Source organism: Dendrobates tinctorius, unplaced genomic scaffold (genome assembly GCF_039654945.1).
Source record: "Dendrobates tinctorius isolate UK_male_01 unplaced genomic scaffold, ASM3965494v1 ptg000031l, whole genome shotgun sequence".
Classification (NCBI taxonomy): Eukaryota; Metazoa; Chordata; class Amphibia; order Anura; family Dendrobatidae; genus Dendrobates; species Dendrobates tinctorius.
In genome coordinates this window covers 8,107,251-8,121,184 of record NW_027361699.1, presented here as the reverse complement: position 1 = coordinate 8,121,184, position 13,934 = coordinate 8,107,251, and the positions used below count along the sequence as shown (strand labels likewise).

At 36.1% G+C, this 13,934-nt stretch overlaps 1 protein-coding gene across 5 annotated transcripts in view; it reads right to left on the bottom strand.

Annotated features, from left to right (window-relative positions):
- Window positions 1-339: 339 nt before the first annotated feature.
- NFIB (nuclear factor I B) overlaps window positions 340-13,934 on the bottom strand; it is a 314,972-nt gene continuing 301,377 nt past the window's right edge. For all 5 annotated transcript variants that reach the window (XM_073572167.1, XM_073572171.1, XM_073572166.1 and 2 more), the window contains one exon: window positions 340-7,829. In XM_073572167.1, the coding sequence (XP_073428268.1) occupies window positions 7,700-7,829 (130 nt within the window). In that variant the 3' untranslated portion in view covers window positions 340-7,699. The remainder of the gene's footprint in view (window positions 7,830-13,934) is intronic.

The window sequence follows — 13,934 nt, the reverse complement described above, 5'->3', positions numbered from 1 at the left end:
GCTGCAGATGACAGGAGCAGCTGAGACCAGTGATTGGCTGCAGAAATCATGTGCGCTGTAGTCCTGGAGTCGCCAATGCAGCCTGTCGGCAAAGACTGTGAGCAGAAGTTGGAGCGTATAGCTAACTTTATTAATTGTATGTACAACTAGCCAATAAAATTGAGAAATTTATGGAAAAAAATTCAGAATGGACAGTTGTGACAAGGTTATTGAACACTCAATGTCCTTACCAATGTCGTATGATAGAGAGTGCGCACTTATTGCTACAGTAATTATAGTAATTTCTCCTTGAAGAATGCCTGGAAAGTTAAATGGAATAAAAACACAGAAAAGCGCGTCTGTAGCATAGCTCATTTTATTGTTTAAACAGTTTTTTTGCATAGGAAATATATCCGCTTCCAGTAATTGACTGCAGTATGAGCAGCTGCTAGCAGTATAGGCTGGATATAACAGTAACAATCACATTAAGTCAAGCTTGATTTACACCAGTTTAAAACTTATGGCAAATTGGAGCTCATTTGTTGCTTGCAATGAAATTACCACCCCAAAAAAAAGCTTAATTATTCCAACTCATGACATGTTAAACTCATATTGTTTGCAGGCTCAGCCTTGTGCTAGAGACCCGAAAGTTCACATACATCTAACCCAGTGATACTCAACCTTAGCTGGAATCACGCATTTTCAAATTGTCATTCTCATTCCAGTAACAACATTCTTGTTATGCTAGAGATCAGAAAAATGTTGGGATAGATTTACTAATAACAACGGGTTAAATTGAATGTACAGTAGTATAAATTTAGCTGCTGGCAATGTAAAATATTAAGTCTTGGGCAAGAATAAGAATCAGGTATCAGACAAACATCCTGAAAATGGACGTGGATGAATTTTACTAGAAAGATAACAGCTTCAAATTCTCAAAGGAACATGAAATTTTATTTTGTTTCATGTAATAAACATTAAAGTTGTTGTCCATTAGTGTGCAACCCCTTCTTAACTGCTTAAGTGCCCGACATAACATAGAGACATATCATTACCTAACGGAAGGGTGCCACTCTGCAATGCTGCGATTCCATGCGGTCAATCTACACTTTAAGTCATGTCAGCCCTGCAATCTACCAGTGGCCACTGATGGGCTGCAGCATTCATACTTTTAGACAGAATTCTTCCATCTGAAAGAAATGTGAGCGCTGCAGCTAATCAGCGTCTGCTGACTGGCTACATCGTTCTTGTGACATCATCTCAGAGCCAACTTCGCAGGAACGGTACCGGAATGAGAGGTTAAATACATGTTTTTTTTCAAGCTAAGTGGGGAGTTTAAGCAGTTGTGTAGCGATTGTCCAGTAGTGGAAAACCCCCTTAAAACAGAATGACTAGGCAATCCACAGGTATGAATTCTATGTACATAAAAGCTGGTTTGCCTACTCTTCAGTAAGTCTACCTCAAAGATTTTCAACGGTGACAGAAAACTACAAAGATGATTTGAAGTGTAATGTAGTAGATTATGTACGGTGGTTGGTTGATTAAAGACTAAAGTTGAGTACCAATGATAACGACAAATACATCCTGACTATACAAATAATTTGAATATGTAATACCATTTGGAAAACATGCATACATGTTCTATGGAGAGAAGTAAAATGGTACAAGATGTGCCAAAAGTTTTAAAATGGATCAACCCTGGTGTGTAGCTAGCAAGCAATAAACTGACTACTAGTCACCTACAGTTGTACTAAATGTATCTAAAGAAACACACAGTCCTACAAAAAGGTTGTTCTCAGAGAAATATCACTGATATGGGGGTAACCTTTTCCCAGGCTTCGTAGAAGTCCTATAAGACAAGCACAAAGAAACAGTTCAATAAAGAACATCTCAACAGATGTCAATTTTTTTCAGAATCCCAGGCCTGGGATTGAGTTACCCCCTCACATTCTACATGGTGTATTTTTTTTTGTTATTATTATTTATCTGTGAAGAAGAGATTCTGAAACATATTTACAACTGAACTCAACAGTGAGACTGTGAAATTGAACAGGCACTGCTAACTTATTTTGAGTTTTTGGTAAACATTTTGCTGGTTTTATTCTTTCTCGTTTTGCATCAACATTTTATCAGTCCGTGCAACTTCAATGCCCTCAATGAAAAATGCATAATAAGCCATACTTCTTAAAAAAAAAAAAAAACACGAAAACATCCTTCTGCATAAAGAGATACATTTGCCACATCAGTCCCTGTAGCACAGTTTTTCAAAACCATTCTGTCAAAAATAAAGTACTACAAACACTAGCTTTAGTGTTACCATGTGACTCTAATTTCAAAGTTGTCAAGTTGTCCGTCATTCTTTTACTAGGTTAACAACAAAGAAAGTGTAGTCAGCAAGTAGCACTGAAGCTCAATATTTCACAAATTCAACATACATTTGAACTGCAACACACAGATATTTCTAAAGAGTAATTACTATTGAACCCTTTATATCATAGTAAAAACTACTTACAACCATTGAAGGAAATCAATTGCAACAAAATATGTAAAAATTGACCGTCTCCAGCTAGTTCTTTTGACCCCCTTTTAAGTATCAAAATGTGACCGACAGAGTTGTGGCATGGAAACAATACATACGAGTATAATTGTCATGGCAATATATTTCATTGAAAGGTCATTGCGAAGGGGCAAAGACAGTTGTTCATTTTACGTTCCAAGTGAACTGCTTACACATGCCTACACAATAAGGTTGTAGAATAGGGCAAATACAGGGAAACTAGCAGAAAGTGCAATTCTGAAGGACAAAGCTTGTAGGTCCTTCAATTCAAATGAATTATTAATGTGCTCAACCAAACCTGTTGCTTAGTCTGCATGTTTAAATATCTTGCTATGAAATAAAAAAAATGAATGTCCGTGAAGCATGCAGCCGGTTAATGTCAACAAAAGACCTTGACAGGAACATGTAAACTATGCTTGGGGCCTAACTCCAAACAACATCATAGAGCTTTCATTAACCAAAAATACTGTACAAAGCATAAGGGATCATTTCTACAGGCTTTTTAATCTCAGAAAACACTTTAAATGTATGTAAGTGACTCCTGGTGGGCTAAATGTGGAAGGTCATAAATTTCTTCCCTTATCCATCAACGTAATAGGGTGCCCCATCTGGCTTTTGTCTTCACCAACCATAGTTTCATACAAAGAAAAGAAAAATGGATAGTATAACTGATGAATACATCCTATGCAATCTCTTTCCATTAAGTCCTTGTGAAGCTACAAGTTGCAAATACAAAATTTATGCTCCCTGAGGACATGGTCATGTGTGACTTGAAGAGTACTGCTCTAAATTCTAGGCTTTTTATGGAGTGCTGTGTGCACCCCGTTCTTAAATACCAACATGTATTCACAATCACATAATGCATTTTGCTAGAGGACAGTCACATATGTACTAAGACAGTGATGCTTCCAACATTCTGAAATGCTCCAAAAACCAACTTTTCAAATACTAAATACAACAAAATAACCTTCATAAAATATAACTTTTCTCCATTTACATTTTTTCTTAAATGATTAGCAACCTCCACTTTTTAAGTGTAGGTAACTCTGAAACAAACCCTAACATGGACAGCACTATTTTTTTTTAATTATTATTACTTTTCAAATACATAAATTAAGGATCCGGAGAGTTTTAACCCAAGTCCAGCTCCCATACAAGCAATATTCTTGTTTACTTTAAAAATGGAAACAAAATATATTCCCATTGCAAACGCTAAAAAGGTAGCTTTACAAATGAGGGTACGTGTAATTCAACAAAAATCATAACAAAACTATACAGTGTACAAATAACTGTCGGCAAGGTTCATTACAAAGACCCTCACTTCTTGCTACTTACAGCTTCACAGATTCGTTCACATATTTTTTTTTTCAAGCTGCCCATCTGAACTTTACCCCTTAACTATATTGCTATAATTTAGGATTTCCTTTTTTGCCATGTCTATATACAGTTTCCTTCACTGTTTTTATTCCCTTTCAGAAACTAAGCCTTAAAATGTTCATGTCACTCTAGGGGGAAACACACTTCAGGGGCAACACCAAGAGGCCAAGACTGCAAAGCAATTAAATAAGAAACAGAACAGTGCACAAAAGATGATTAAATGTGTGGTAATGGTAAAATCTTATCAATGGGGAAGGAAGGACCGCTGTCTCACTTTTAGAGCTGTTTTTTTTTGTCTAAATTACAGACTATATTGAAATAAACTTTTTTTTTTATATGGAGAGCAGGATTTCTCAACAGGCGTTATATGATACACCTCTAGAGACATCTTCAGGGAGGGAACATTTACCGTTCTGTGGTGAAGTAGAAAGCACAGAAGGGCGCCATAACAAATTTAGAGCTTACTAATGCAAAAATATGTACAAAAACTTGTGATGGTATACAAATTAAGGATTTAATAAATAACCCCGAAATGTAATCTAACACTTGCTGCGAAACCCTACCAAAAAGACGGTAATAGCGTAAACAGGCGATCTGCAATTTCATAAATGAATATATTCCGCAGACACTCTGCAATTTTTGTGCGCCTCATTAGAAGAGAATAGTTATACCTAAAACTTCCTTTAAGTTTGGTGAAAGTGCAAATATACAAATACAGCCGTTTCCCTTGAAGTATTGATTGTCCTTGACAACTAGCCCTAATAAAGAGGAGATTAATGAGCATGTTGATATAAGGATAATTATCATTGTAGTGGTTTGCACAAGTTCATGTTTGCATTAGTTTGCCTGCTGTGCTATTGAGCATTTTTGTGATCTGCCTGAGTGAGTAGCCACATAATCCCAGTCATATCTATTCATTAGGTGATTGGCAGAGAGAACAATAATAAATGTAATTGTATGAGGATGTGGTCACCAGGGTTCCACAGTTCTGCTGCCATGTTTCACTTATGAGTACTTAACTGATGAGTGCACTCACACTGGGAGGTGAGTAAAATCATATTAACTAGAGAACATTCGCCGGCCAGTTGTCCTTTGCCTTGTAAAGTGATCAATGACTGCCATCAATTAAAATTAACTGCTGTCTGTGCCGGGTCACTGCTTACGGAACCCTGATGAATCTTTCATAAAAGGGTAATCGGGATATGCTTAACAATATAACGCGGAGGACAATCACCCTGGAAGAATTGTGCAGAATAAAGCTCATGTAGGTTCCATTACATGAGATCTCATCAACAGCATAGAAGCAGAGCTTCCCCAAGAAAGCCATGCAGTGCTGCACTGTTCTAGTGGTTATGAGAGGAAGGTAGACTTTTAAGCACTTGTCTATGTAAATGTATTCATTTATAGCACGATTTATAGAAGGACTCTTACTCCTTACACATATTAAGGCTGGATAGTCAATAGAAAACAATAAGTGGAAGGAACTGCAATTTAAGTGCAATGCGGTATACTGATCTTATGTGTCTTTTGCATTCATTAAAATAGTTTTTGTTGAAACCCTGTGGTCCAGGCCACTTCAGGCTACAGAGAATTATTTCAAGTTTAATGATGCATTTCAGTATTTCAAGGGTATATAATAATTCTGTTAGGTCAAGTTAATTAGGTAAAACTAGTTCTTTTTCAGACGTGAAATGTATATCATTTTTTAATTACAGTAGATAAAAATGGGTCGCTTTGCAGTCATGGCCACTCTACATGGGCTTTCTGCTGTGCAGCAGTCTTCTAAAGAGCTCAACCGTCCATATTTCCTAGCGCCCACCCATAATATATATTTATATATATATTTATACGCATATATATAAAACAAAATTCCCTCTCCTTGTCAGTACACAAAAGGACCTCATCACACTGCAAAAATAGCAGTACCCACTTTGGTCAATTGAAAAAAAAAGCATACATTAAATTCTTTTTTTTTCTTCTTTTTTTATGTTTTTTCTTTATCTGCGAAATTACCTAAAATAACCAAATACTGCTAAAAGCACTACCTACATAGGCAAAACGTGGTATTGCATAATTTGTAAAAATTTTTCCCCCTTCCCTGCCCGCCCTCCCCCCTTCCCCACATTAACTGGAAGATGAAAAACATGAAAGGTTAATAGAAAAACACCAAAATACTGAAAATATTGCTGGTTGATTACTATTTTTTGTAAGCGGCAATTATACAGAGCCATGATATGCTTTATAAATGTGAGCAGGTATAACTGTTTAAAAAATCCAGGATGCCACATAATTTATCTTTCTGTGGAGTACAAAATATCTTTTTTGTCATAAAAATGGTAAAGATTTAAAATGATAATAAATGCAGCAAAACAAGTTCTGTGACGTCACTTTTTTCTTCTTTTTTAAATTCAAGGCAAGGCACGTAATGTGGACGTTATATTTTCGTGCAAATAAGAATTACTGGAAAGTGTACTTTTACTACTTTTTACGTTGTAAGATAAGGAGGCATAATTCTTTAGGCCATGTAAAATTACATTTCAAAGTAAGGATTTGTGTTTTTAGAGCGACATTCTGACACCACTGTGCACCTTTCAGCTGGAAGGCATGGCATCCGTCTTTTCTGTATCCGATGAAGACCAACAGCTTGACCTGTATGGGTTTCTGTCTATATACTCTGCCTTTCTAGTGCTAAAGTCCGTCCCATTTTCCCAATCCAACCAATATTTATAAATAAATAAAATATTTGGCCCCTTAGTGGTGGCCTAACCAATATAAGTGCTATGAATTGTTTCTTCCCAATAGAGCAGAATCTTGATTTGTCGCTTTTTATCCGATTTTCTTTTCTTTAAAAAAAAATACCCCTCATAAATTGAGGGAATTAAATATTTTTTTTCCTGTCAGTGCCAGAGGTGACCACATGGAAAATCATAGGCATTGTCTGGCACTGTGCAGGTTGTAGCTTTACAAGCCCTACAGTTTAGAGTCAGAGGGCAAGAGGACTAACTGTAATTATGCCCCTTTAAATAATTATTTAATAGCACTTGCCTCTAATTTAGTTTTTTTGGGCAGTACATCCCAATTTGTTCCATTTATTATTGTGGGATTTCTGTAAATGTACAAAGGCAATTGATTTCAGCAATAATCTGATTGACACAACTCTGCTGACAAGTAGCCAAAAACAAGCAAGGTGTATAGCAGGGATTCTTGCAGTTACGTCTCTTCCTGATATTAATGATTGAAGGTCATCTAATGTTTGCTTTCCACATGCTGTATGACAACTGTTCTATGTAAGTAAATCCATTATGGCGGTGGCTTTGGGGCCTAATTTTTTTTGCAGCACATTTGCTACATCACAGCCTTTCTTTTGTGAGAAAGATGGGAGTAGTGTTCCCATGCGTAAACAACAAGAAGACTAAAACCAAACAGGACTAGCTTATCATGCAATTATTAAGGCATCTAGAAAAGTCATATAAAATATATTGTCGTGTAGAAAGAGTGCCTATCTCCCAGTGGACATCAGATAACAAAGGCTAGTTACATTCTACCATCCGTGAAATATATTAGCCACTCTTTCAGGGTCACGACTGTTTCCGCCTTAACCCCTTATGTGCTCCAAAGTCCTGAAAAGTAATATCTTGCATTGCTTCACAGGTCCTGTTAGTACTAAAAAGGTTAAAGGAATCAGTGATTGTAAGTGCTGCAAATGCTGGTCAGTATATCTTCTTTTTCGTGTTTTTTTTTTTCTTTTCCACATGTCCTTTCTTCCTATTTCCTGTTTCACTTATTTCAATTGCTTGTCTCTGCTTGAAGAAAGGGTTCTCCAATTATGTTTAGTCCATAGTTTTGGACATTGCTTGGCAGGATTGATGTCCTGTTTGATACTTGAAAAGGAACCAAACTAGCCCAGGTACCAGGACTGCAAAAGAGAAGGTAGACAAGACAAACATAATTACTTAGACTTTATTCCACACGTGTATTGATTAATAAAGCAGAAAAATCAATAAAACAAAGGACTTTCACAGTATTGTAGTCCTATAGCACCTAACACATGGGTCTGAACTTAAAAGTGCCACAAGTTCCATCCAGCAGAACCGAGAAGAGTCAAGTTTCTACAAGCATATTCTGCCTGCCTAGTTAGTTTAGAATAGCACCTGCTCTGAAACCCTAGCAAGAATGCTTCAACCAAGAAAAATGAAATATTCAACCATGTAGATATTTACAAGAATCATGACATCATTTACCCTCATATCATTGGGACTCCCTGTAGACCAGGTTCAAATGGAGTAATTTTTTTTTTAGCTAAACCATATCTGAATTACAGCATGGTTTCAGTATTTCAGGTCTAATTAAACTGAGCTTAAAGTGAATCTTAAATCTATTTGTGATGGAGGCAAAACATGGTTTACAATGTAACACTGTGCACCGCTTGTGTTGCATATATTATGGTCTGTAAACAGTTTTCATGGAAATTGTTAAAACTAATTCTTGCTAATAAATATGGTGTCATTATGCTTTATGAAATAATCAGCAGACTATTTAGCATCAGGGTTATGAAAGGAAATTAAAATAAAGCCAATTACAAAACTTGATCAAATGATTGAATAATGTGTATGAGGATTGCAACGCAATGCTTAGACTGGTCGTCAGTTCTCTACACACAAGAGTGACAGCTGCATAGAAATACAATCCTCATCCAAGTTACACAGCCTTGTGACTCTTCCCTATTTCTGAATATGGTAGGTGCACTGGTGAAATAAGAGAATTTCCCAAGAACATTACAGTGATCTTAAGCAATTGGCAGTTACGATTCTACTTTCATTTTTTATCATAGAGACTTGTTGTGAAGTAAATGTGCAAACAGTGGATATCTTCAGACTTCAATCATTTGGCTTTTGTCTGCAAGGGTGCGTACGCACTTTTTTTTTTTAGACGCCGGCATACTCATCAAGTTTGTTTTTTCCTAAAATGTCTTTTATGTTGTATTTATCGTTTTTCACAATGACTTTGCCTCCAGTGTTTTTTTCCTATTTGTATTTGTAAAATAGTGAGCGGTTTCCAAGACGTAGTTGCCTGAAAAATGGTCAGGTCACTCCCTTTAACTGCTAAATGGCTTTGGATATGGGTAAAAGAGTGCACGTTTTTTCTTGGGAGCATTTTTTTAGTACTTTTGAAGGATGTTTTATGGAGCGTGCCAACCTGAAAAAGACCTTGTGTGCACAGACCCTAACTTTGCCCTCCACAGTTTTATCATTGGTAAGAGGCGTCGCTGTGCTAATCGCTGGTGAAGCTGTCTGTTTGACAGCTCACCAGCGATCATGTAGCGATTCACCAGCGATCCTGACACTTTGATATCGTTGTCGGGATCACTGTTAAGTCGTTATGTGTGACGGGGCCTTAACCTTATAAACTGACTTGTGATTGTTCTCCCCAAGACCTTTATTAGTCAGTGGAGGTGTCAGAGGAGGATTAACTCCTAACCCCAGTCCTCCCTACAGACAAGTAGTATTTGTCAGCAGATAAGTGAGACAAATAGCTAAAATATAACTTTTATTCCTAAATAATAATAAAATAAGTGACAAATATTAAATACCTGATTGGCATAAAAACATACAAACAATCATCAAAAGACAGACAGCCGGACCGACTTATATCAGTTCGTTTATAATATTTCCAACTGATCCAAGCGAAATAGACCTTCTTTTCCTAACATATAGTCTCATAGAAAATAGACCTTCCTTTCTCAACATATAGTCTCATAGAGCTATGCCACATTAATTGTTGTATGAAAGACTGACTGACATATAGCTTGACCCAGATGTAGCATATATTCTGTATCTGCACCACCACGCACTCTATAAAAGTCAAATATACAGGTCTCTTGCCTGGATCAGTAGGAAATATTATAAAGGAACTGATATAACTCGGTCCGGCTGCCGGTCTTTTGTTGTTTGTATGCCTTTATACCAATGAAGTATTTTTATATTTCTCACTTATTTTATTATTATTTATGAATAAAAGTTATATTTTAGCTATTAGCCAAGCCCTATACCACAGAAGCCATGGTGTCCATATTTTGCACCAATCAAATAAGCCTGAAAAACTGCATGCAATTTGGAATAAATGGCTGAAGGAACAATGTATGCCTCTCTTTAGTATTCTAAAACCTTACTTAATTTTTTTAAACATGTGAAAAAATTCACTCAAGTGCCATGCCCAAAATGTCTACTTTTACAAGAATTAAGTATCCTCCTTGGAATTATTAAAAATATTTTTGACAAGTAAGCCCTATGTAAGGACAGCTTATTATATCTACGGGTCAGTACTAATAGTAGCAAAACAGCTGTAAAATATTGTGCTGTTTGCTTACTAAAAATATTCTAAAAAGAGACTTTGTAATATAGTCAAGGAAGATCATCCTACTCTTGCAATGACTGACAGACTGCATGTATAAATATACACATAACAGACTCTCAATCACTGCTCAGATGGGGTCTCCTCATAAATACAATCCACTAACAAATTATGTGTCCAATGAATTTTTCTAATAACCACCTGGCACAAGGATTTTTCATTGGTTTTGGCTATTAGGAATATGAACTTATAGCTGTAATTTCATAATCAATAGATCCACTATAATCTATGTTCAAGGATATTGCATGTCATCATGTTTGACATTTGTACAAACAAATAATTTCCCTTACAAAATTAAATTGCATAAACTATTGAGAAAAAAATAAGCAGAATATTGATATTTTAGCTTGAGTAGATACCTTATGCTTCTTTTCACCTACATAACTAGACAAATCAATTTGCATTGGAACACCAGGTAGCAATGCCACTTTTCCAAAACAAACACATTAAACACATGTAGGGGTTGCTAAACAATATGATTCCCTTTCTTTTGGTCTTTCCTAAAATCACTCGACAGGAAACGGAAGATTAACTTTGTTATACCTAAGTGAACAAAGAGTGCTTAGTGCAGGCAACTGGTTTACCACAGAGAGAAATTTACTTTTTTATTTTAATCCTGCAGGAATCTACTGAGGCTGCTCACAAAGTGAAAGAGACAGAAGAAAACATTTGCTAGAACAAAAAAGGAAAAAAAAAAGTTGTTTTCTTACTTCCAACATCTTGTATCTGGACCATCTCATTCTGGTCACACAGCAGATCCTGCTGTTTCTCTCCCATAAATGTTAACACCGAGTTCCCAACATGGTCATCTGTTAAATGGACATTATTGATTCCTATGGTCCATTGTTCCCACTGCCCCACATTCTAAGTCCCTGAAGTTCAAGTTCAAACTGGAATTACATCATGTCTCGTTTCTCCTGGTTACCAGACAGCCTGAGACGTGATCACAGCTACGAAAAAAAAGGGGAAAAAAAACAAACATCCTTCTTCACGCTTCAGCTACTCCTAATGACTTGAATATAAACTTATTTCCCCCTTTCTTATTTCTCTTATACATGTTTCAAGTGTGGGGTCAGGCAAATTTAGAGATTAGACTTCAAACTAGATTAACTAATGGAATCCTAATGGATTGCTGATCCATTTCTCGTACAATGGCAACACGGGGGGACTAGCCAATGTGGAAACCATCACTTTGGAAAAGATCTAGAGACCTTTGGGGAGAGCTGTCACTATGAAATATTTACTCTTATTTATACGGCCTTGAAAGCTGCACTAGAAAAAAAGGATAGCTGATTGCTGAGTTTGAAGTCTTCACTAATAGTAAAAATAAGTGGACTCAATAAACTCATCATGAAGACAAAAAAAATACAAAATATGTTTATTCTATTTTAGTTTACAGATAAAAAAAATTCAGAAAAACTTTTTTCTGACTTTGAACATGAATGGGACAAGTATGCTAGGTCAATGTAGTTTATTCAATTGATTATAGAAAATAATAGCACTTTCATTTTACTGCTTTAGAATATGTGCATATGATGTTATTTAATCTCAGGCAAATCCACTCGATTTTTAAGCAGAAGCTGCTTCAGGAAACAATGTCATTTTTTTACTTTAAAAGTGTCTTTTTTTGGTCAATTACTGACTGTTTTTGCTATGGTTTTTGCCATAAGAGGTGTTTTGGGAGTTTTTCACGTTTTTTGTGATGTCTTTATTACTGTTGTTTTCCGGTCACTAACCGCTGACGTATTGTTAAAGCAAAAACAATGACAAAATGCTCCATAGGATGTCTTCTGAGTGTCTTTTGAGTTTTCTCATTTACTTGTCTTGCAAAGTAAAGAGTGTCTTCTGAGCAGAAAACATTAGAAGAAGGGTCAGCTCACTTCTTTTAACTACTTGGTGTTTTTATAAACCTGAAGTGGATACAATATGTTCAAAAGCCTGAAAATATGCACAGTGAGTTGTTTTTACATATAAATAAATGTTTATTCTTTTGATTGTTTTCTATTAGGGTTCTGCATGTATATCTTGAGGCGGAATCCAACTGAAAAAGACATCAAATGGCACATACCCTTATTGCTCTAGAGTTGCTATATTAGCATTCATAGAATCATAGAATGTTCGAGTTGGAAGGGACCTCAAGGGTCATCGTGTCCAACCCCCTGTTCAATAAAGGATTCACTAAACCATCTCAGAGAGATGTCTGACCAGCCTCTGTTTGAAGACAAAAGGCCAAGACCAATGCATATAAATTGTGCACACCTGAAATGCAAGATACAAAAAGCCTATTTTATTGTCACCAAAGCACAAACATGGCTGCGTCTGAAGACTTCCATTGAAGGAGAACTCATCACCTCTCGTGGCAGCCTGTTCGGCTCATTGATCACTCTAACTATCAAAAAGTTTTTGCTAATATCTAATCTGTATCTTCTCCCTTTCAGTTTCATTCCATTGCTTCTCGTGTTTGCATGTGCAAATGAGAATAATGATTATCCTTCTACACTGTGACATCTCTACCGATATTTGTAGACGGCTAATAAGTCTCCTCTCATGTCTTTTTTAAAATGTGGTGCCCAGAACTAGACACAGTATTCTGGATGAGGCCTGACTGAGGAGTAGAGGGTGATAATTACTTAACGTGATCTAGACTTTATGCTTCTCTTAATACATACTGGAACTGTGTTCACCCCTTTTGCTGCTGCATCACACTGTTGACTCATGTGCAGTTTGTGATCTATTAGTATACTCAAGTCTTTTTCACACGTGCTGTTGCTTAATTCTAATCTTTCCATTCTATAGATGTAATTTTCATCTTTCTTGCCCAGATGGAGAATGCTGCATTTCTCTCTGTTCAATACCATCCTATTAGTCGCTGCCCATTGTTCAAGCTTATCTAGATCCTTGAGCATTAATAGATTACTATCAGTTATTCTCTACTCCTATGATTGGTGGATAAATCACAAGATGTACATGCATAATTGGTCTATTTAACAGCAATTAGCACAATTTAAATTAAGATTACAACATTCAAAAACTATTAAAAAAGAAAAGATATGCCATTTTTCAATTCAACCATTTGTTTTTTTGTGAATAAATGTTTTCCTGATTTCCTATTCTTTTGCATGTTTGTCATACTTAAATGTTTCATATTACCAATCAAATTTAAATATTAGACAAATATAACACAAGTAAACACAAATTACAGTTTTAAAATGAAGGTCTTTATTATTAAGGGAAAAAAATCCAAACCTACAGGGCCCTGTGTGAAAAAGTGATTGCCCCCTAAACCTAATAACTGGTTGGGCCACCATTAGCAGCAACAATTGCAAATAAGCATTTGCGATGACTGGCAATGAGTCTTTTATAATGCTCTGGATAAATTTTGTCTCACTCATCTTTGCTAAATTGTTGTAATTCAGCCACATTGGAAGGTTTCCAAGCATGAACCGTCTTTTTAAGGTCATTCCATCCGGATTAAGGTCAGGACTTTGACTAGATAACTCCAAAGTCTTAATTTTGCTTTTCTTAAGCCATTCAGAGGTGGACTTATAGGTGTGTTTTGCATTAAGGGCTCGTTACACATAGCGATATCACTAGCAATATCGCTGTAACG